The 20,318-nt window shown below is 48.8% G+C and overlaps 2 protein-coding genes and 1 long non-coding RNA gene across 5 annotated transcripts in view; 1 reads left to right on the top strand and 2 right to left on the bottom strand.

Moving 5' to 3' along the window:
• Positions 1–20,318, bottom strand: part of LOC114021713 (lymphocyte antigen 6E-like) — a 47,137-nt gene that overhangs the window by 11,168 nt on the left and 15,651 nt on the right. Inside the window, exon 3 of the mRNA XM_027831616.3 lies at positions 7,825–7,957. Within this exon, the coding sequence (XP_027687417.2) occupies positions 7,825–7,876 (52 nt within the window). The 5' untranslated portion in view covers positions 7,877–7,957. The remainder of the gene's footprint in view (positions 1–7,824; positions 7,958–20,318) is intronic.
• LOC122464378 lies at positions 13,373–15,466 on the top strand. Its single transcript, XR_006288336.1, has 3 exons — positions 13,373–13,383; positions 13,637–13,649; positions 15,327–15,466. It is a non-coding gene; the product is annotated as an uncharacterized LOC122464378 (long non-coding RNA).
• Positions 16,001–20,318, bottom strand: part of LOC114021712 (lymphocyte antigen 6E) — a 71,499-nt gene continuing 67,181 nt past the window's right edge. For all 3 annotated transcript variants that reach the window (XM_043538990.1, XM_027831614.3, XM_043538991.1), the window contains exons 2-3: positions 19,644–19,763; positions 16,001–16,905 (exon numbers count right to left, since the gene is read on the bottom strand). In XM_043538990.1, coding sequence (XP_043394925.1) covers positions 16,700–16,905; positions 19,644–19,763 — 326 coding nt within the window. In that variant the 3' untranslated portion in view covers positions 16,001–16,699. The remainder of the gene's footprint in view (positions 16,906–19,643; positions 19,764–20,318) is intronic.

Raw genomic sequence — 20,318 nt, 5'->3', positions numbered from 1 at the left:
ACACTCAACTGCCCCTCCTCTGGTGCCACCCTGGGACTTCCTTTTCCTAGCTGCAGACTGCTGGTAGCTTCTGCACTTCTAACTTCCTCTTTTGACTCTCCCTGTGGCTCCTGAGACTTAATCTCCAATTCCACTTCTAAAGGTACTATATTAGCCTGAGCTAATTCTCTCACCCTACTTCTAGTAATTGGCCCTGCAGATTTTTTTGTCTCCATCAGTTCCACCATGCCAATAGGGATGGGAACCGATTCTTTATCCTCCTCTAACACATCTTCTATTTTTTTCAACTCTTTGATTCTTTTTAACAGCTGACCACGGTCTGATTTATAGCTGTCCAGTGATTTTAAGCTGGCATCCAAAGTTTGCTGGGCTTTCCTGAGTAACTCTAATTTTTTTATTTAATTTCTTTCCCAGCGAACTATAAGCTACGAGCAGACATTTAACAGCTATTTCCTTTACCAGTTTAGCCTTTCTTTTCTTTTTTCTGCTTCGTTTCTACATCAAATACCTCACTCACAAAACCCCAGGGTTACAATGCTCAGATATCATCTTGCTATTCCTCAGCTGTTCTAAACCATCTCCATGTTCCTGACTGTATTTTCTGGCAAAGTTTTCTAAAGCCAGACTGTGGGCAACTTCAACAGACTCTACTCTTGCCCTTGCTCCACTTACCTTAACATGTAACATAGAACTCATTTGAATTCTAAAATTTCACTAGCTTATGTAATAAATTATAATGAACACTCTGCTGTTTTTACTCTGTAACTGAAGGTATCCCTTCAGTATACCCCAAACCGGTTTTTACAACTGGTTTAATAAGTCCCAAGTAAATGATAGAGGTGTGGGGGCACATTCCCCTCTCTTCCCTCGATGGCTCGTTGTTGATTGAGAGGTCTTTCCCTCTGTCGGGACCTGCCAAACAGCTGGGAAACACTGAGGCAGACGGATCAGAGGTGCAGCCCGGGAGAGTTGTGGGGACTGAAGAACTGTACAAATTCTGAGTTATGCGGCCTCTTGGCAGTAATTAATACATATATTTATCAACTCCCCCGCCACCACTAGTGTGGGTCATCGGGCCCGATACTACTGCTAATATCTTATTGGTACCATTCGTTATAACTTCAACCTTTAACAAAGCCCCTTAAAAGGCACGTACCACTTTTAAAATAATAACACTATTACTTTATCTTGCAAGATTAAATTCAAAACCTCCAAAATAAAACTCTAAGTCAAACCACACCACAGACAGGAAACACTGGATTGCTGCCAAGCCGCAGCCACAGGAAATCAGGTTCCTGTGTTCTTAAGAGTGAGTTAGCAAGACATAAAATCTTGTGCTCTAACTCTCTTTAACTTTAACTCTTTACTTATGCCTCAGGTGAGATTCTCAGGGGTCTAAGGATGTCTGGAATCCCTGAAAATTCCTGTCACACACTCCTCGAGTCTCCTGGCTGGCTTGCCAGTCTGTAGCCTGATTTAGGGTGTACTAATAATATTAATTTAATTTATCAATTTAATTCGTATTTAATTTAGTTAATTAATATTAACAATAATTAATTGTTAATATTAATAGCATGGGTTTTAGGCTCACCAATCTGTTTGATCAGAAGATAAAAGTTCTTGTCCCGAATCAGGCTTCACAGACTTTACAAACGACCCTCGGGGGTAGGACAGGAAGCTTACACTGAGACAGATATAGCCTTAAAGACTTTTTATTAAAATCAATAATAGTAAGTAAATGGTAAAATACTCAGAGTTACAAAGTTACAATTGCATTACTGCTATTCAAAAGATACAGATGATAATATAGTATTATATGCGACAAAGCTTTGGTTAATATACAGTAACTTCTCACTTAATGTTGTAGTTATGTTCCTGAAAAATGCAACTTTAAGTGAAACGATGTTAAACGAATCCAATTTTCCCATAAGATTTCATGTAAATGTGGGGGGTTAGGTTCCAAGGAAATTTGGGGGGGGCAGACAAAAGGCATTATCTAGTGTACAGTACTGTACTGTGGTTGCGAAGTGCCCCTGGCTTATCCCACACAGGCACAGCCCGCTGCAGGCAAGGACGCTAGGAAGCACCTTCACAGCAGCAGCTTCCCCGGAGAAGAACAGGCGCTGACATTGCCGGGGGATGCTCCAGGCCCACCTCTTCCCGTCCCCGCTCCACTCCAGGCCCACCTCTTCCCCCCCGCACTCCACCTCCTCTCCTGAGCACGCTGCATCCCCGCTCCTTCCCCCCCGGCAAAGTCCTAAGCGTCACCAAACAGCTGTTTGGCAGCACTTAGGACTTTCTCGGAGGGAGGGGGAGGAGTGGAGACACAGCGCTTCCCCGCTCCTGCCCCTCCCTCCCAGAGAGTCCTAAGCGCTGTTTGGCGGTGGGGGAAGCACCGGGAGAGAGAGGGAGGAGGTGGAGAAGAGCAAGTTGTGCAATGCTCCCTTGTAAAGTCGCTGCTCTTCCACAGAATCTTACAGGCACTGGAAAGAACAGGCAGCCAAACGACATTATAAGGGAGCATTGCACAACTTTAAACGAGCATGTTCCCTAATTGAACAATGACTTAACTTTGAAACAACGTTAAGTGGGAGGACATTAAGTGAGGAGTTACTGTAATCACACCCTTCCTTGATAACCTGGTGGTAAGAGACACAGGACCAGCCTTGCGATTCAGGTTTTTTAATTATTGAGTGAGAGATGCAGTGTTCAGAAGAAACTAATACTAAGTGCTATTAAAACTAACTTAGGGTTTACTTGACTAACTCAAACTTAAATTAAAACCTAATAAACAAACTAAGAATAAAACGAAGGGAAACCAAGCTTAGCCTAGTTCCCTTGAAACTTAAAGTTTAAGAAGAACAAGTATAGCCTACTAATAGTAGTAGTCATAGTAGATAGAATAGAATAGAAGAGGAAGAGGAATAGAGACAGAGTAGAAAAAGAATTCTCTAGTGAGGTGGGTCACCTCTTTTATAGGGCACAAGTGCCGGAAATCCTTCCTCCTATCCCCAAATTTCATTCCTCAGCCACAAAATGTTAGGGTACGCTTACCCCATAGGCTAGTATGTATGTGCGTACTGATGACATGTACATAACGCACATAAGTTTCCTTGTGGTGTACCTGTTATGTCTGTGGCTACAACACTGAAAAAACCCCTATGCCATTCTTCCATTGTCTATTGGTCTAGATAAAAGGTCTTCGCTGTTTAGGTAAGAAGATATAAGTCAACTTTGCTTTCTGGGTAAAAGGTCTTAATACAGATATGCTAACTTTGCCTTAGCTTAACATACAGGATATGACCTGTAGGTCTTTTGCATTACAGCCAAACTTATTTTTAATATAAATGTATAAATCTATTACAATACATCAAATACTTAAACTATAAGAAATTATATATATATATATATATATGCAAGCAAGCAGGTTAATCCTATAGGTTACAAGAGGAAAGCCTCCCACTGATACAGCCTCACATGGCACGGTCCTCCGAGGAGCCCATGAATCAGTGAAATAATTTGATGGTTCAATTCTGAGTCAGTACAAATGGCATCACAGAGATTCCACATTGATTGTCCCTTGGTGATTCTAAGGCAGATGATCTTAGTTCAGTTTGCATTCCATCAGTGCCACAAATTTAGCCTGGATCATTCCTGTTTACTCATCACCACTAATCTAGCTCAGGTTCTTATACAGCCCCCCAATACCATAGCAGCTGAGTATCTCAGAATTTTTAATGTATTTATCCTCACAACACCCCTGTTTTTACATATGTTTTACATATGTTTTTACATATGAAGAAACTGAGACACAGCGAGGCTAAGTAACTTGCCCATGGACATGCAGGAAGTTTGTAGCAGAACAGGAATTTAAACCTAGGTCTCTCAATACTACTCTAGTGCCTGATCAACCAGACCATCCTTCCTCTCACTAATAACCATTTTATGATCACACAATAATTCTGAGGATATGTGAGCCAGAATAGAATCCAGCTCCACCCCCTCTCCCAGAGCTACGCTGGCAAACACGGTTAAAGAGGAGTGAAAATGATTTTTTTTCATAATTCCAAATACTCATGTTGAGTAGCTAGGTGCAATTTACAACACTGTGGGATATTACCCCTTTTGGCCACAGAGTCACACTGGGAGCTCATGTTCAGCAGATTATCCACCACGGCCCCACAAAGCTTTTTCAGAGTCACTGCTTCCCAGGGAGAGTCCCCCGTCCTGTAAATACGGCCGACATTTTTGTCCCTAGATGTATACCATTACATTTAGTCATATGAAAATGCAGATTGTTTGCTTGCGCCCAGCTTACCAAGCAATCCAGATTGTTCTCGATCAGTGACCTGAGCTCTTCATTATTTACCACTCCCCTAGTTTTTCTGTCACCTGTAAATTTATCAGTGATGACGTTGTTTTCTTCCAGGTCACTGATAAAAATGTTAAATAGCATAGCGCCAAGAACTGATCCCTGCAGGACCCCGCTGGAGACACACCCACTCATTGACGATTCCCCATTTACAGTTACATTGCGACACCTATCAGTGAGCCAGCTTTTAGGCCAGGTCTACACTACCACTTATGTCAGCAAAATTTATGCTGCTCACAGGTGTGAACCCCCCGCCCCCCAACACACACACCCAGTTACACCGACCTATCTGCTAGTGTGGACAGCGCTATGTCACTCACCCCCCAACACAGCTACAGCCACTCACTGGGGGTGGTTTAATTCTCTCAGCGGGAGAGCTCTGTCCGGTCGGCATACAGCAGCCACACGAGAGATTGTCCAGAGGCGCAGCTGCATCGGTACAGCTGTGCCACTGTAAACGCGCCCGGGTAGACGTGGCCGTAGTCAATGTGTGCCATGCTAATGTTCTATCAGTCTAGTTTTTTCATCAAAATCTCACACGGCACCAAGTCAAATGCCAGTACTAGTAAGTACATTACAGAGAAAAAACATGAAGCAACGGGCTCCTGAAAAATGTCTAATAATAGAAAACGTAATGAAGAGGGAGGAATTATTTAAGGAGGCTGAGACTGAAACTACAGAACAAAGAACCTAAGCAATGCAAGAGCAAAAACCAACTGCCACCAAACAGATGATGGAACTATTTGCCAGGAGAAGAAGCTTTTGGTGCTCAGCTTCTGAGATGCTGACGAACTCCTGAGATACAACATAGCCCTTAGGTTTCAAAGTAACAGCCATGTTAGTCTGTATCCGCAAAAAGAAAAGGAGGACTTGTGGCACCTTAGAGACTAACAAATTTATTTGAGCATAAGCTTTCATGAGCTACAGCTCACTTCATCGGATGCATGCAGTGGAAAATACAGTGGGGAGATTTATATACACAGAGGACATGGAACAATGGGTGTTACCATACACACTGTAATGAGAGTGATCAGGTAAGGTGAGCTATTACCAGCAGGAGAGGGGGGGAAAAAAAAACCCTTTTGTAGTGATAATCAAGGTGGGCCATTTCCAGCAGTTGACAAGATATCACTACAGAAGTTTTTTTGTTTTTTGGGTTTTTTTCCCCTCTCCTGCTGGTAATAGCTCACCTTACCTGATCACTCTCGTTACAGTGTGTATGGTAACACCCACTGTTTCATGTTCTCTGTGTATATAAAATCTCCCCACTGTATTTTCCACTGAATGCAGCCGATGAAGTGAGCTGTAGCTCATGAAAGCTTATGCTCAAATAAATTTGTTAATCTCTAAGGTGCCACAAGTACTCCTTTTCTTTTTACAGCCCTTAGGAAATGCCTTTGAGAACCACTGATCTAAGCTCGTCCCCCACTTGTTCAGGGAAAGCCCCTGGCGGGCCAGACCAGTTTGTTTACCTGCCACGTCCGCAGGTTCGGCCGATCGTGACTCCCACTGGCCGTGGTTCGCCGCTCCAGGCCAATGGGGCTGCGGGAAGCGGTGTGGGCCAAAGGACATGCTGGCCGTCCTTCCCGCAGCCCTCATTGGCCTGGAGCGGTGAACCACGGCCAGTGGGAGTCACGATCGGCCGAACCTGCGGACGCGGTAGGTAAACAAACCGGTCCGGCCTGCCAGGGGCTTTCCCTGAACAGCGGCGCACCGGCTTTGAGAACCACTGCCTTAGATAAAACCTGTGCAGTCTGACCTTGCAAAGAGCAGAGCTCGGCCAAGGCTTTCAAACCCCGACCCAAAGCCCAGTGCAGTCAGTGGAAAGGCTCCCACTGACATCACTGGGCTCTGGATCAAGCCGTTACTGCCCACGCCAGCTCAGTCTGTGTTCTCCAGGCAACCACTGCTCTTCTTCAACAGCCCAGCACTTGGCACTCAAACACCATGTGATGTCTTCAAGGCAGGTTAATGTGTAGCCAGCTAAAGCAAAGGGAGTTTCCTCGGGAGAGGCTCCTTATATGGCAAAAGGAATATTGAGAACAAAGCTCTGGGGACCCAGCTACCTGCAATAACCCATTTGCCTGGCAAAGGGTGTCTATTGTCCAGGCACAGAGGCCAGCAGATTTCTCTCATGCTCTGGGCTTAATTTGATCACATACAAACTGGGACTCGGAAAATAACACACATCATGATGGGCTTAAATACTGCGGTGTGGAATCCAGAGTGAGTGTCTAGAGGGGGCAGCTAAGATCATCTTAAGAACAGTGAGAAACCAACTAGTTCTTTCTCAGTGTGGACCCCACAGAACCAGAAACCCAGGTGGCTGGAGCTGGTCAGTTCCCTTGGGCTCAGGCTGTAGTTTACCCTGGCACCCGGTGCAGGTCTTGGGCTGACTTATTTATGTACATTAATGTGAGTAAACAGTAAGAGAGGGGGATAATACATTTGTATAGACGATCAAAAGACAACAACATCTGAGAGCATATAAATGGGGAAATCTTCGAACAAGTAAACATTCACTGGTTAATAACCGAGCCTGTTCTTCCTAGGGTTTAGTGGCAAATAAATAAATAAATAAAAGCCTGTTCCACAAACACCTTTTATCCCTGGAGGTCTCCCAACCAAGTATCAAACCTCCCCAGACCTCCTTATTTTTAAAACCAGATGAGCTCAGGAAGAGTTGGAGGAGTAAAATTTATCCTCCATTAAGAATCAACCAGTGGCCCCTCCAACCGGAACCTACTGCTGTGACCCCCCTCCCATATTACTGGATTCCACCACAGCATTGTAAGATCGTAGGGCCTGAGTCTGATCTCATTTGTGCCGATGTTCCACTGCGCCAGCTTAACTGAATTCAGTGCAGTTACTCCTGATTTACTCCACTGTATCTGGGATCAATCAGACCCTTATGTTTTTAGCTGACCACAGTAGAAGAACTTGCAAAAGTTGTGGTTGCAAGAAAGCAATGCTGAGAAGCACTGATCGCCCTGAATAAAAGAGCCTAGCTCAGAGGATAACCGTATAAAAGATTTCTTTAAGAGACGACTAGACCGGTCTCTAGGGCTAGTCAGCCCCCGCTCATCCCCCTCTAGGCCTCTCAAGACATGCTGCTGTTGGAAGGAGCTCAGATCCACAGAACTGTGCTCTCTCTTGCATCCAGAGCACTGCATCCCCCTAAGCATCGTGAAATGGAGATAATTTGCTATGCCTGCACTGAGCTATTTTTATTACATCCACACAAGCTAGTGCTCAAAAGACAGCCAACGCACCAGCCATGCTTCGCACGACCAAGTGACTGGCTGCAAAGGGAGGTTTGCAGAAGTGCCAGCTCCTACTTAAAGGTAGAATCTTTGCCCACGGTGCAGCAAAAATCCCCCTCTGCCCCTGCCATTTCTAGCCGCTTCCCTGGCTCTTTGTCTGGCACAGAGGAATCATGAGCAGCATCTCACCTTGCTCCACACACAGAATCGCCACCAGCAGGGCGAGAAGAAAAGCCTTCATCTTCGGCCTGCCGTCACAGCGTGGGCAGAAGGGAAGCTGCTTCTTGGGGGGCTGGGTATAAATGAGGATCTTGGTGTTTACCTGTGAAGGCAGTGCATGCAAAGACTGCGAGTTAGCGGGGAGGAGACAGGAGACTGATGGCTGGGTGTGGGATGTGCAGGGGAGTTTGCTCACGTGGGTTTTTTTCTTAGTTCAAGAGAAGCCAGAGGAAACAAGGCTCAGAGTCTTCACAGAATGCAGTGCCCCAGGAAATGTAATTGTGTTTGGTTTCGTTTCCCCGCTGCAGTCTGGAGGGAGGAGGAAATGCAGGAGCACTAAAGCATTCCTGTGCCAAAAGCTTTTGCACAAGTTGATGGTTAATACACTGCATAAACCAGACACCAGCGATGGAAAATCCCTACTCTATTGTCTAATCCGGTGATTCTTAATCTTTTCTATACCAGGTTCCAACAGCAAATAGGGTGGGGACCCTGCTCCCTGCCTTCTAGGCACAGAGAGAGGGATGAGGGTCACCAGTGCAGCTGGCCAGTACAGAGAAGCTCCATCCTCTGAAAAAGTTCCAGTTGGTGATAAATCTTTCTGTCCCAAATCTCCCAGCACCCTAGGGCGCCTACCTCCCGGCCTGGCAGGCTGCTGGACTGCCCTGGCTTCGTGATGCCTCCAGCTGCCCGACTCCCCATCGGCCGAGCTGGCTGTGCAGCCCAAGGCACCAAGGGGCAGGGCAGCCCCGCAGAGCTGGAGGCAGGCAGCACTGGGAATTGGGGAGCTCAAGGAGTGGGGCAGCCTGCCAGGCAGGCGGATGGGAAGACAGGCAGCAAGGAGTTGCAAGGAGCAGGGCAGGTGGGAATTGTTGGGCAGACCAGGAAGCTGGCTGTCTGGAGAGTCAGCGGTGAGGAGAGTCAGGCAGCCTGGCGGTCCCCAGGCAGCACCCGGGGAGCCAGCGAGCATGGGGCTCCAGGGAGCGGAGCAGCCCACCAGGTAGGGAGTCAGGAGAACCACGGAGGCAGCCAGCTACATCAGGGATGGGGAAGGAGACAGCCTGGGGAGATGGATGCTCAGGGATTTGGGGAACCCCAGTTTCCATACTTCCCTCCAGGTGGGCTGCTGAGGAGATGGGTGGTGAGCTGGCAGGAAGTCAGGCCGGTTTCTCTCAGAAGTTTCGGCCAAATCGACATGTTCCCACAGAACCTTCTGATATTGTCAAACCCCAGCCTGGGCGAGAACCCCTAATTTAAACCCATTTCCTTCCCAAGAGACTGCATCCTTCTCTTGGCTTTCTCCAGTCTGGTTTAAAATGCCCCAGAATATGAGGTTTCCACAGTTCTCTCATCATGTATTATTATTTAGTGCTGAATTACCGGGGGCGGTGAGACTGGCCTCTGTATTTCTGTTGCCTGAGGCTTGTCCATTAAAATGGGTTCCTGTGACCTTTCCTTTATTTACTTTGCAAAGTCAAGCACACGAAAGTTAGGTGTGATGAACCTGCTACGCCAGGGGACTACAACTCCCATCAGTCCCTTCCCCACAGCGCTTCCCTTTCTCCAGGCCAGCTGGGAGGAAGGAGCCTGAGCAGAAAATGATGGGGCTCTTTTGGGAGGCAGCAGCCGCATGGCTAACCAGGAGCTGCAGAGAAGCGGGATGCAAAGATCTGTCTGCAGAGCGAGGTGTGCAACAGGCTGCGTGCCGGGCATTGCAGACGGGTGCTGGTCTGTGTGGGGCTTACGGGGGACCAGCAGCAGCTGGGCAAGGAGCCAGTGCAGAGGGGCCCCAGTGAGAGACACTAACTGAGCCTGGCCTGGAAACTTCAGAGCTCCTATTTGCTTGAATAGGGACTGGCCTGGAGAGGGCACCCCATGCACTCGGTTTGAAGAGACCTGACTTGAGTGGACTGTCCCGGGGACTCAGACAAGAACTGTTCTTGCTCACTGTGAACTGTCACTGCACAAAGGGTATTTGCAACCTTCCCTTTCCTGCCAGGCCTAGTAAAATCCCCTTTCCCGTAGCCAGGCCTCAGAGCGGTTACTGGGACCCAGCAGGGCTAGCAGCTACACAGCCTAGCAGCTGCAGCCCCTACACTGCTCGCCTCCAAGTCACAGCACACCTGGCAGGCTGCTGGCACCCCAGGGTTTTTTCCCACAGGACAAGTGCCTCATTCAGTACATCCAGGGACGGTCACACAGGGGGCAGAATTAAGTTGCTAGGGCAACTAAAAACCTACCTGGCATTTGCTAGTTTTCGAGTGCTTGACTTTGCAACTTCAGTGTAGTTTCTTGGGTGAGCTATTTAAGATTTAAATTACGGTAGCACACAGGGACCCCAATCAGGGCACAGGGATGATGCTGGAGGAGGTGCTAAGGGGGGCAAGGGCAGCCACAGCAATAGAAGAGCCCTCGGGTAGGGTCTGCCTCATCCCACTTAGTTGACTTGGGGGTGGGGCCAGCAGCGTTAATTGCATTGGAGGCAGGGGAGGCATTAGTAGAATTTGGGGGCAGATGAAGCGGGGACTCTCCTCTTTCTCTACACCTCCCTCCACCTGATACCCCTGGCAGGAACCCTCTCCTGAAATCCCCAAGCCCCTTGGCTAGGAGCTTCCTCTTTTCTATAACCGACTGACTCAGGGCCTGCAGCAGGGCCAGTCTCTGGGCAACTTAATGAGCACAGGAGCTGGCCTGCAGTAGGCTGCCTGATTGGCTACCCCACCCCACTGATGGGAAGAGTCAGCAGACTGGCTATTAAGCCCAGCAGCTTCTCCTTCCTTCCTTGTCTCGCTCCAAGTAACTGGTCTTTGACCCTTGGCTCCAACTCCTGGCTACTGACTCCAGCTTTCACCACTGGGCATGACTCCTGCTGATCTATTTGTTTGACAGAGTGAGTAAACATCCCTAACAATAGGCTTCATAGTTAATAACCATCCTAATCAATTACAGCACAATGTGTAACAAAAACCAGATGTCCCACAATTCGGCTGCTGGTCACAAGTGATGTCGGCTTGTGGTCACGCATGGGCAGGCTTGGGGGGTCGAGAGCTGTTCTCTCTGCCGGAGCTGCCAGCCACCGCTCAGCCAAGCCATCGCAAACTGGCTAGCGAATTGTAGGTGCTGTGGCAGCAATGGGCCTGGAAGGTGGAGAGGCTGCAGCCTTACAAATCAGTTCAGGGAAGAGTCTGCCATGCATAAGGACCTGTGACAAGAGAAGGGATTCTAGGGTGATCAGATAGCAAGTGTGAAAAATCGGGATAGAGGTGGGGGTTAATAGGCACCTTTAAAAGCAAAAACTCCAAATATCAGGACTGTCCCTATAAAATCGGGACATCTGATCACCCAAAGGAATTCTCACATGCTGCAGTTAATGCTCCAAACAACAAGACCACTATAAACATTTCATACATACATGGGAAGGACCTTCTTTAGTTCCTGACCAGCACCTAGACCTTCATCACATTCTTTGCAATGTCTCTTATTTATCCATGGTTTAAATCCAGCCATTGCAACTTTCACTTTCTCAATATCTAACCCAGGGGTTCTCCACCTTTTTCTTTCTAAGGCCACCTCAACAGGCTACAAAAACTCCACAGCTCACCTGTGCCCTAACAACTGTTTTTCTGCATATAAAAGCCAGGGCCAGTGTTACGAGGTAGCAAACAGGGCTATCCCTTTGGATTGTGCATTATTTGTAGATGCTACCTCCTCAGCCCTTCCTCTTCAGGTAGGCAAATCAAGTCTTTGGTATGAGCCAGTGGCTAGAATGCTGGTCTGGAACTTGGGAGACCATCGTTTGATTGTCTTCTCCACCACAGATTTCCTGGGTGACTCTTGGCAAGTTACTTACAGCCAGTTCTTTAAGGTTCCTCCACAAGGCTCCGTTGGAATGTCCACATCAAGCGACCACCGCTGACTGCGATTGTAACAACCGTCATTCACATCTATTCAACCTTTTATTAAAGCCAGAAAAGACAGGGGAATAAACAGTTAAAGCATTTGAGATATAAAGTGTTACCTGTAAAGGCTTTTACTGTACTGGAGATAAGGTGTAAATATTTAAGAGTGAAGAGAATTAACCACTGGGACAATGTACCAAGGGCCATATTGGATTCTCCATCACTGGCCATTTTTAAATCAAGGTTGGATGTTTTTCTAAAGGATAATCCTTAGGAATTTTTTCAAGGAACTTCTCTGGCCTGTGTTAGATGAGATGACCACAATGGTCCCTTTCCAGCCTTGGACGCTATGAAACTCAGCGTTGCCAACTCTCATGAGTCTCATGATGATTATTGTTTTCCTTAAAGTCCCAGCTCCTGGACTCAGGTGGAGATGGGATGATTTACATCCTTAAAGAAAAAGCAAGTTTCAAGCCCTCATGGCTGTGGAGGAAGTTTCAAAACGTGACCCCAGGGCACCCGAAAGCCTCCAAAAGTGGAAGGCAAATAAAGAGAACCCCAAATCTGGTAGCTTTACATCATGTCATGATTTTAAAGCCAGTCTCATGATTTTTGGTGAGCCTGACTTATGATTTTTGAGCATTTGGGGTTGGCAACACTGGGAACAACCCACACCCCTTATTCCCTTTTCCTTGAGCTGTATGGAGCCTTTTATACAGAGAGAGGCCTCTGCTTCGCTGTCTTTTAGAGGGGGTGGTCGCTGTTCTTCCTGGGGAAAAGAGTTAGTGTAGATGGTTTGGAGCTACTGATGCTATCAGAGTCTGATTTAGATTTGGGGGGCGGGGTAGCATTGCTCTCAGCTTGTCTTAATGGTCACAGGCTCGCAGTGGCGTTGCAAAAGGTGACGTAGATTTGGCCAGCTCAGCCAGCAGGTGAAAAGCACGGAATAAAAAAGAGAAGAGAGAAGGAGGGTCAGGAAACTAACCCTGGAGGGGGAAGTTGACAGCAGGAGCTTGAGTCTCACGTCCCTGGTGTTGTTCGGGAATTAGCTGAAGCCGGTGGAGATGGTGATGGCTCTCTGGCTCAGTCTGATCAGGAGGCCATTCAGGATCAGGATGACGAAGGTCCAACGGTGTCTTGGTGGGTCCTGGAGCACCACGAGATGGTGGGCGTGGCTGCCTTGCAGGTGACGTTCACTTTTTCCAGTCCACCCCACTCCTCTTATGTAGTGACTCTGCCCCCCAACTTATAACTCAAAACAATCCAATTTGTACCAATCTTTCCTAAATAATTTTACATAACCGGTTGAGCTGGACTTGTGTTACTTTGAACAACTTAGAGAACAGGCCTCTGCTCAACCAGTATCATCATCTGTATGGGGAAACTGAGGCACAGAGAGGTGAAATGACTTGCCTAAGGTCACACAAGGAGTCTGGGGCAGAGCCAGGAGCTGAACCCAAATCTTCTGAGTCCCATGCCAGTGAGTTAACCACGAAATTATCCTTACTCCTCCCATCGGAGCCTCTGCCCTGGAAGATCCTCTGCCTTATACCATTGTTTCCAAGGAGTCAGGAAAGCCAGGGGTGAGTCAGAATTTCAAGGCAACTATCTTCATTAAGCTGGAGTTAAGGTTGAAAGTGCATCTCAGTATCTTAAGGGTTAAAAACTATTGTTACAATTTTGTAGTTATAATAAAACTCCCAAATATTAGAATCTCCGTAAATTCATTTATATTAAATTTAAGAGAAACCTAAGCAAGCCATTCAGCCTGTTTGAAGCTGGGCAGTCTTGTTTCTGTAAGGTTTGTCCCTCTCGAGTACTGATATAAACCCAAATGTGCTTTTGTCCTATCATCGTGGAAGCACAGAAGAGGCTCTTCACAGAGTGTGCTCTTCTGTCCCCACCAGCATGACCTCAGAGACACCGCATTTGCGAGGTCACACCGGTATCACTCTGCAAAATGGCATCTTCCACGTGACATGAGCATGGATGCACCGTGCGTGCGAAGTCTCACCAATGGAGGCGGGGTGGCGCACCCTACAAAATGGCACCCTCCTTGCAGCATGACCTTACATGCCCTGTGCACATGAGGTCACAGCAGCAGGGACGGGGTCACACCAGCAGGGGTAGTCCCATCCAACCAAGGGGATGTCCTGTATTCTGGGGGTGCCTCAGTGGCCAACTTCTAGAAACCCCAAAGTCTGCAATGACAGCAGTGCACAAACTGCCTGACACCAGCCTCCATTTAGCCCTTCTTTGTTCCTTTCCTAGCCAGGGCCTGATCCTGAAGACCCTGACTCATTCAAGGAAGGGTCAGCCCCACTACATTGTAAGATGCAAGGGGAATTGGCTCAAGGGGTGTCATGGGGTTAGCTGCTCTTTATGGGGAACCAGGGCCCAGTCTGCCCCTGACTGCCTGATGAAGGCCCCACCGAGGGGTGAATGGCTGCTCCGGGTGGCTGATTAATAAGGGTTACCCATGCTCAGTTAGAGGGCAGCCCCAAAGGGAGATGGGAGGCTCCTGTGGAGCGGAGGGAGCTCGCAGGAGAAACCTGAGCCAGAGGGCTGAGCAGGGCTCTCTGGGGAACCCATCAGGACAGCGAGCCTCTCAGAGGAGCTCATGGAGACAGGCACCTCCTAGATAGAGGGCAGCAGTCTGCAGGCACCCAGAAGGACCTGGTCTCAGCCAGTGGTCGCCCAGACACAGGCTGGAAGCCCGGCCTCGCATGGATCACCTGCTTTCCCTGGAGAAGGGTCCCAGTGGACGGACTTCCCAGACGCACTGGCTCCAGAGAAGGACGTTTCTCCAGCAGGGGCAAGAGGCACAACCCCAGGGCAGAGACTGGCACCAAGGGAACCCCTGGGCAGAGGAGAACATGGCACTCAGGTGGGGGACATGGACTAAAATGACCTAGTCACCCGCTGGGATGTTGGGGTGAAAGTTTTGTTGATGTTCTGCCTGGGCTTTTCTGTTAATAAATGACACCCTCCACTAGGGGGTGCTGTTAGCATTTAACGGCCTGTTTGGACTTGCCACTGCCCTGGGTGAGGGGGAAACAAAGTAAGGGCTCACCTGCAACACCACACCTGCCCGCATGGGGGCGCTCTGGAATGACGACAAGGGCTTAAAGGAGCTTGCTCATAATGGCTGTTTTTAAATAGAGCTGCAGGGTTTTCCGTCACCACTCACTGACGACGGAAGGCAGGAATCGGAGAGACGCTAATATCTAACCTACAGACTGACCCCGCAGCGGTTTTGCTCCCGTAGTGTTTGTTCCAGTCCCATATGACACATCTATGGGAGACTAGACTCACGCTTCATCCTGTCCAGCCTCAGTCATACGGACTGAATCCGAAAGGGCTTTTAGGAAGTGAAATGATACAAGTGTTAGGTGAGAAAAACTAAACGGGGCAGTTATGCCAACCGAACCAAAGTCAGGCGAAGAGAGGCTGCTGGGAAAGTCTCTGAAAGTAGAATGAAGGAATGTTTGTTTAAGTTACAGAGAGTGAGAAAAAAGGGGAGGCCTGCATTCCTGGACCAGATGTGCTGGGAACAGTCCTTGAGATACAGAGGCGCTGTTTTCCACTCCCTGCTCTTGTGTTATGTCTGTTTTAACTCCTCATCTCCTGGTTGACACCCATACCGATAAGAAAGTTAGTGAAGCACTACGATTTGCTAAAAGTTATCTACAATAAGGGGGGTAGATGTGCATGCATATAGAGAAAGAGGATTTTAACTAATACGGGGGGGGGGGCTGCTTTATGAATAAATCTGACGCGACGCGACTGTCTATAAAAACCTATGAGTTTTACTTAGAAGCTGGCTGGTTCTCTTTGGAGACGGGCGGCTCTCTATTGTTGTGTGCACTCTTCAATAAAGAGCTTTGTGTTCGGACCTTGCTGGTGTTGCCTGTTTCTCTCCGGTCAGACAACGAACCGCGCCATCTGGGGTTCGAGTCCTCGACATAAGGCAGCATCTGGTCTGTGGGACAAGTTACAGCTACCACAGCTGGGAAGAACAAGTGTTCCTTCATCTGGGCCCATACTGAAGGGGGGATGGGAGCAGGCATGGGAGGTAAAGGTCTGTGTTAGCATGAAAAGTGTCAAGAGCGAGGACGCTGATGAGAACCACAGAGCCGCTGTCCCAAGGAGCAGTTGTGCTGCACCCATGAGTGGATCTTTCGGCTAAGGGCACCTCACACACCCCATTTTTCCAGCAAGCAAACAGACACACAATACATCTGGGCTCAGGCAAGAACGGGAATGTGTTTATTCAGGTGTGATGCTCACGGTGCGAGCACTGCATTCCTTTTACATAAGAAAAGTCATCCAAGGAGCAGAATAAAGAAAACAATGTAAAAAACCAGAATCCAACCGGGGGTGAAAGTGTCTGAGGTTTGTTTTTGGATCATGCCTTCCCAGCACTCAGTCTGGCGCTGATCCCTAGCGTGACGTGGATGGGAAATGTCCCTGCGGTAGCAAGAGGCAGGGGTCTTTAAGTATTCTGCTTTGGAGGTGGTTTGGGCTAAACATTTCCTGGTGAGCCCTGACCTTTTTTTAAATCAGCCCCATCAACTGGGACTACGGGTATAAAAGCAGAAACCCTGCCAACATTATCCACCATTTCCTGATGGGTCAGGAGAGCAAGCGGACATCTCCCCAGTGAGGCAGCACTGTTCATTTGAGCTTCCCAGGCCTCCTGTGCCCAAAAACATGGGAGCAGCAATCCAGATCTGCTGAGAGGCACAGAGGGGCACCCAGTGACAGCAGCAGGATTTCCTTGTGAACGGCAAGAGGGCAGGTATTGTCTAATGGGATCTGAGAGAGAGTTTGGAAGAAAGGGCACCATTGGTAACCCCAGTATAGCTTTGCATAGAGGCGGTTTGGTGTCTCGTTGGAGAAGCCTGAGCAGGTTCCTCAGGGCATCAAGTTTTTTCCTGACCCAATCACAGTCCGGCCCTGATATAGACGAAGCTGGCCAAGATCGCCATGGCCAGCACCGAGTAGCTGACTTTCACGCTGCTGGCCCCGCTGATGTTGCACAAGAATGAACTGCAGCAGGAAACAGAGGCGGCTAGTATCCCTATGTTTATCCCACCGCTGGGGCAAATTGAAGCACACCCCTTGGAGATGCTCTGACTGGAATATCCACCTGAACCGGAAAAAGAAACAAGAGAAAGAGACTCAAGATTAAAATGTTTCCCAGAGTTCAGACAGGAGCTCCTTAGCTCTGCAAAGGAGATAATTGTACCGATGTAGCTAATCAATCCTGAGATGAGGCCATTTCTCAGCAGTTAATGGCCTCACAGCCTTATCTCTACCAGTGAATGCCCAGCCTTTAGAGGTCACTACTGCTATTATATACCATGAAAACAGCACTAGTCTCTTCCTAGCAGTTACAGACCCGTACGTAACAATCTGGGAACATCCCCTTCAGATTCCTGGCCAGGAGGAGGGAACAGCCAATGAACCCTGAGAATCCATTCCAGATTGTCACACTCTGCCCACTGCATGCTGGGACAGGGCTTTGGGAGTTCAGTGGGGGCTGCGGGAATGCAGCACAGAGGTGACTGAGTCCTGTCTTCTGCTCTTGAGTGTCAAAGCTTTAAAGAGCTGGTAGTAGTTGTTACCCGAAATTGGGCCAGCTAGTCAGCTTAGGGAGGACTAATGACCCTCCAGAGTCTGGCAGAAAGCAGCATGTTTGTTAGATTGATAGCTAAGCTCAAAAGAAGGGGCAGGGGGGAGGGGTGTCACACTCACACTCGCATACTCACGCTCCCAGGACAGGCACAGCAGTGGAGATGTCTGGATTCTTCAAGGTAAGTGTATGAAGGGAAGTCTTCCCGAGGCCCGATGGAATGCAATGCGGCGAACCACTGGCCAGGCGCTCCGGGCGAAGGGCCTTCTCGGGAGGTACAGGCTGGTGAGTGCACTCCTGAGCACATGGCCTCTTCCCCTTTTAAGGACCTGCTCCTCATGGCCTGCGACTAGAGACGTGGCCGCGTCTGGTTGCTCACACTCCACCTCAGACAGTGTCCAAGCAGGGTCCATGCATTGGGTGTGTGATGGCTGCCTAATTAGAGTCCCAGACACCTTCTCTACCTGGGAGCTCTTCTGATCTTCCAGCTGTTCAACCAGCCCATTCATCCCACAAGCATTCCAGGAGGGAGGGGGAGGGGGAAAGCCACTTCACAGTAATTCAAAGAGGGAGAGGAGACAAAAGGGGGAAGGGGGGGAAGTGTAACAGACCTTTTGAGCATAGGGGTTATACAGAGCATAGTAACACCGAGCATACAGATCACTGCTGTTCCTACAACAGTAGTTAGGTCACAGCACAGCTCATTAAGCAGCAGACAACAATATACCCAAAAAGGCTTCAACCCGGCCTCCTTTCGTGCATGCACAACCAGCCAGGCACTGGGACTGGAGCGTGCAAATTCTCTCACTTGCACATGCCAATAGTGGAACCTTGCACCAGCACATGAGATGTTTGGTGCTTAAACCATCGCATGGCTTCCGCAGGCGTGAAAGGAGGCCAGACTGGGAAAGCAAGGCCCATAATGTCAGTTATGCAGGGCAGTTACAGCGGCCTGCCATCCAACTGGCCTTGTTGTGATGTATATGTTGTAACACGCGATAGGCCATATGGGCCCAGTATAAATGCTGTGTGTTTGACATGAGGGCGTGAGTTGAGTGCTGGCAGCTGAAGCAAGGATTCACGGTTATGAGCGGTCAAGAATTGTCTGCGCAAAAACAACTTTTATGTCCGTGGGGAATAGAAAGAATTAGCAGGAAGGGAATAACACCAGCTCTGCAGTTATGCAAGAATTGGGGGAAATGGAACGTCTTGGATTATGGCGGCCTGCCAACGCCTTGTGATCGGACTGAATTTCGACTGGCCGTCGGGATGTCCTTCGGCTCTTCTGATTCTGGTGTAGTATGAAAGGAGTGTGAATGTGGAGCGAGTGGGGTTTATATTGTGATCAATACAAATATTTAGAGTATTGTATACCAACACTGTGTCCGGTATTTGCCTGCTCCCCCATCCTGTAGGGAGGCCTCTACCAGAGCCTAACATTCTCATCCCCTGGGCGAGTTCCCTGCACAACTCAATAGCCTGCCACTACTTTTGTTAACTGAACCACATGGCAAGTAGTATCAGTGCGCCTCCCCAGGAACTGGCTACTCACAGTCCGCTCAAAATGCAGAGGCTGGCAACGACATTTACACTTGTGTATAATTGCCGCTGGGTGCAATCGGGCGCAGGAGGGGCACAGCTGGGAGACGTCCTTTCCCCTGCGGTCCAGGGACAAAGGCAGCCATCTTTTCCCCCCCAACAAACCGGAGGAAAAGGGGGGTGGGCTCGATGCCACAAGAATGCAGCAGAGCAGAGGAGGCTGCTTCCCTGAGAACCTGTGCTGAGAAGCAGAGGATCCACTGAGCCCTTTCTAACGACTCCCTTGCGCCGTTCAAGGCTGGCAGCCGCTCAGGCAGGCAGCCTCCTTCCCTTTGACACCCAGGGCAGCCCCCGCAGGGCCACTGAGGAGCAGGTGGGAACTCAGTCCCAGCCCTCGCCCACCTCAGCAGTAGCAGCACCCACTGCTGGGGAGCATCTGCAGGACTGGGCTATAAAGAGCCTCATTTCAGGACTTCAGCCAATGCTGGAGGGGTAGATATGGAGCCCCCCGGCATTGGAGTACAGGAAGCCTGACAGTGTCTGCACTGCCCTCCTCTGAGTCACTCACTCGGCTGCGCCTACCATTCGGTTTCAGCAATGTCCCATCCTTCCAGCAGAAGGAGGAAGGAAAACCCAGTGATCTGGAACGGGAGCAGCACGTCATCTGGGAAAACGCTATGGAAAGACAATAGACAGAGCATGCCCAAGCTTACCAATTCCTGCACCAAGATACGTGGTCACACAGTAGTTTGCATCACTGGGACATATAGCTGGTGCCAGACAAGCCCAGTTGGAGGACTTTTCATTACAGGTGAAGCACACCAGCGAGTGAGCTGCAAAAGGAAAACACAGCCCATGTTAGAGGCGTGCAGGAATATGTTATTTGTTCCTGGTCGACAGTCCCCTTCCCTGTCACCTGCTGCTAATGAGCATCAAAATGGACCATATCCTGATGTTCTCAGCCGCTATTTCAGGCCGAACTCTCACTGAACCCCGCGATAGTTTTTCCTGTGCATCGATTACGGATTCGGGATTAGACCCACGCACGGGGCGGGGGGGAATTTTCAAAGGCAGAAATGACAGCTGGGCACCCAACTGCTATTTATGCCTCTGAAAAGTTCCCCCAGCGCCCTCCGTGACACCCATTTGTAAATACTTTCTCAGCACGTTCCTTTCCAAAGCCAGAATGTTACAGACAGGAGCATAAGGAAAAACCAGCATGGACTTCTCAAGAACAAATCATGCCAAACCCACCTAATTTCCTTCTTTGACAAGGTTACCAGCCGAGTGAATAAGGGGGAAGCAGTAGGCATGATATATCCTGATTTTGACCCAGTCCTATACGACATTCTCATAAGCAAAGCAGAGAAAGATGTTCTAAATTAAAT

Source organism: Chelonia mydas, chromosome 2 (genome assembly GCF_015237465.2).
Source record: "Chelonia mydas isolate rCheMyd1 chromosome 2, rCheMyd1.pri.v2, whole genome shotgun sequence".
NCBI lineage: Eukaryota > Metazoa > Chordata > Testudines > Cheloniidae > Chelonia > Chelonia mydas.
The sequence above is the reverse complement of the archived record's forward strand: the minus strand, read 5'-3'. Positions and strand labels throughout refer to the sequence as shown.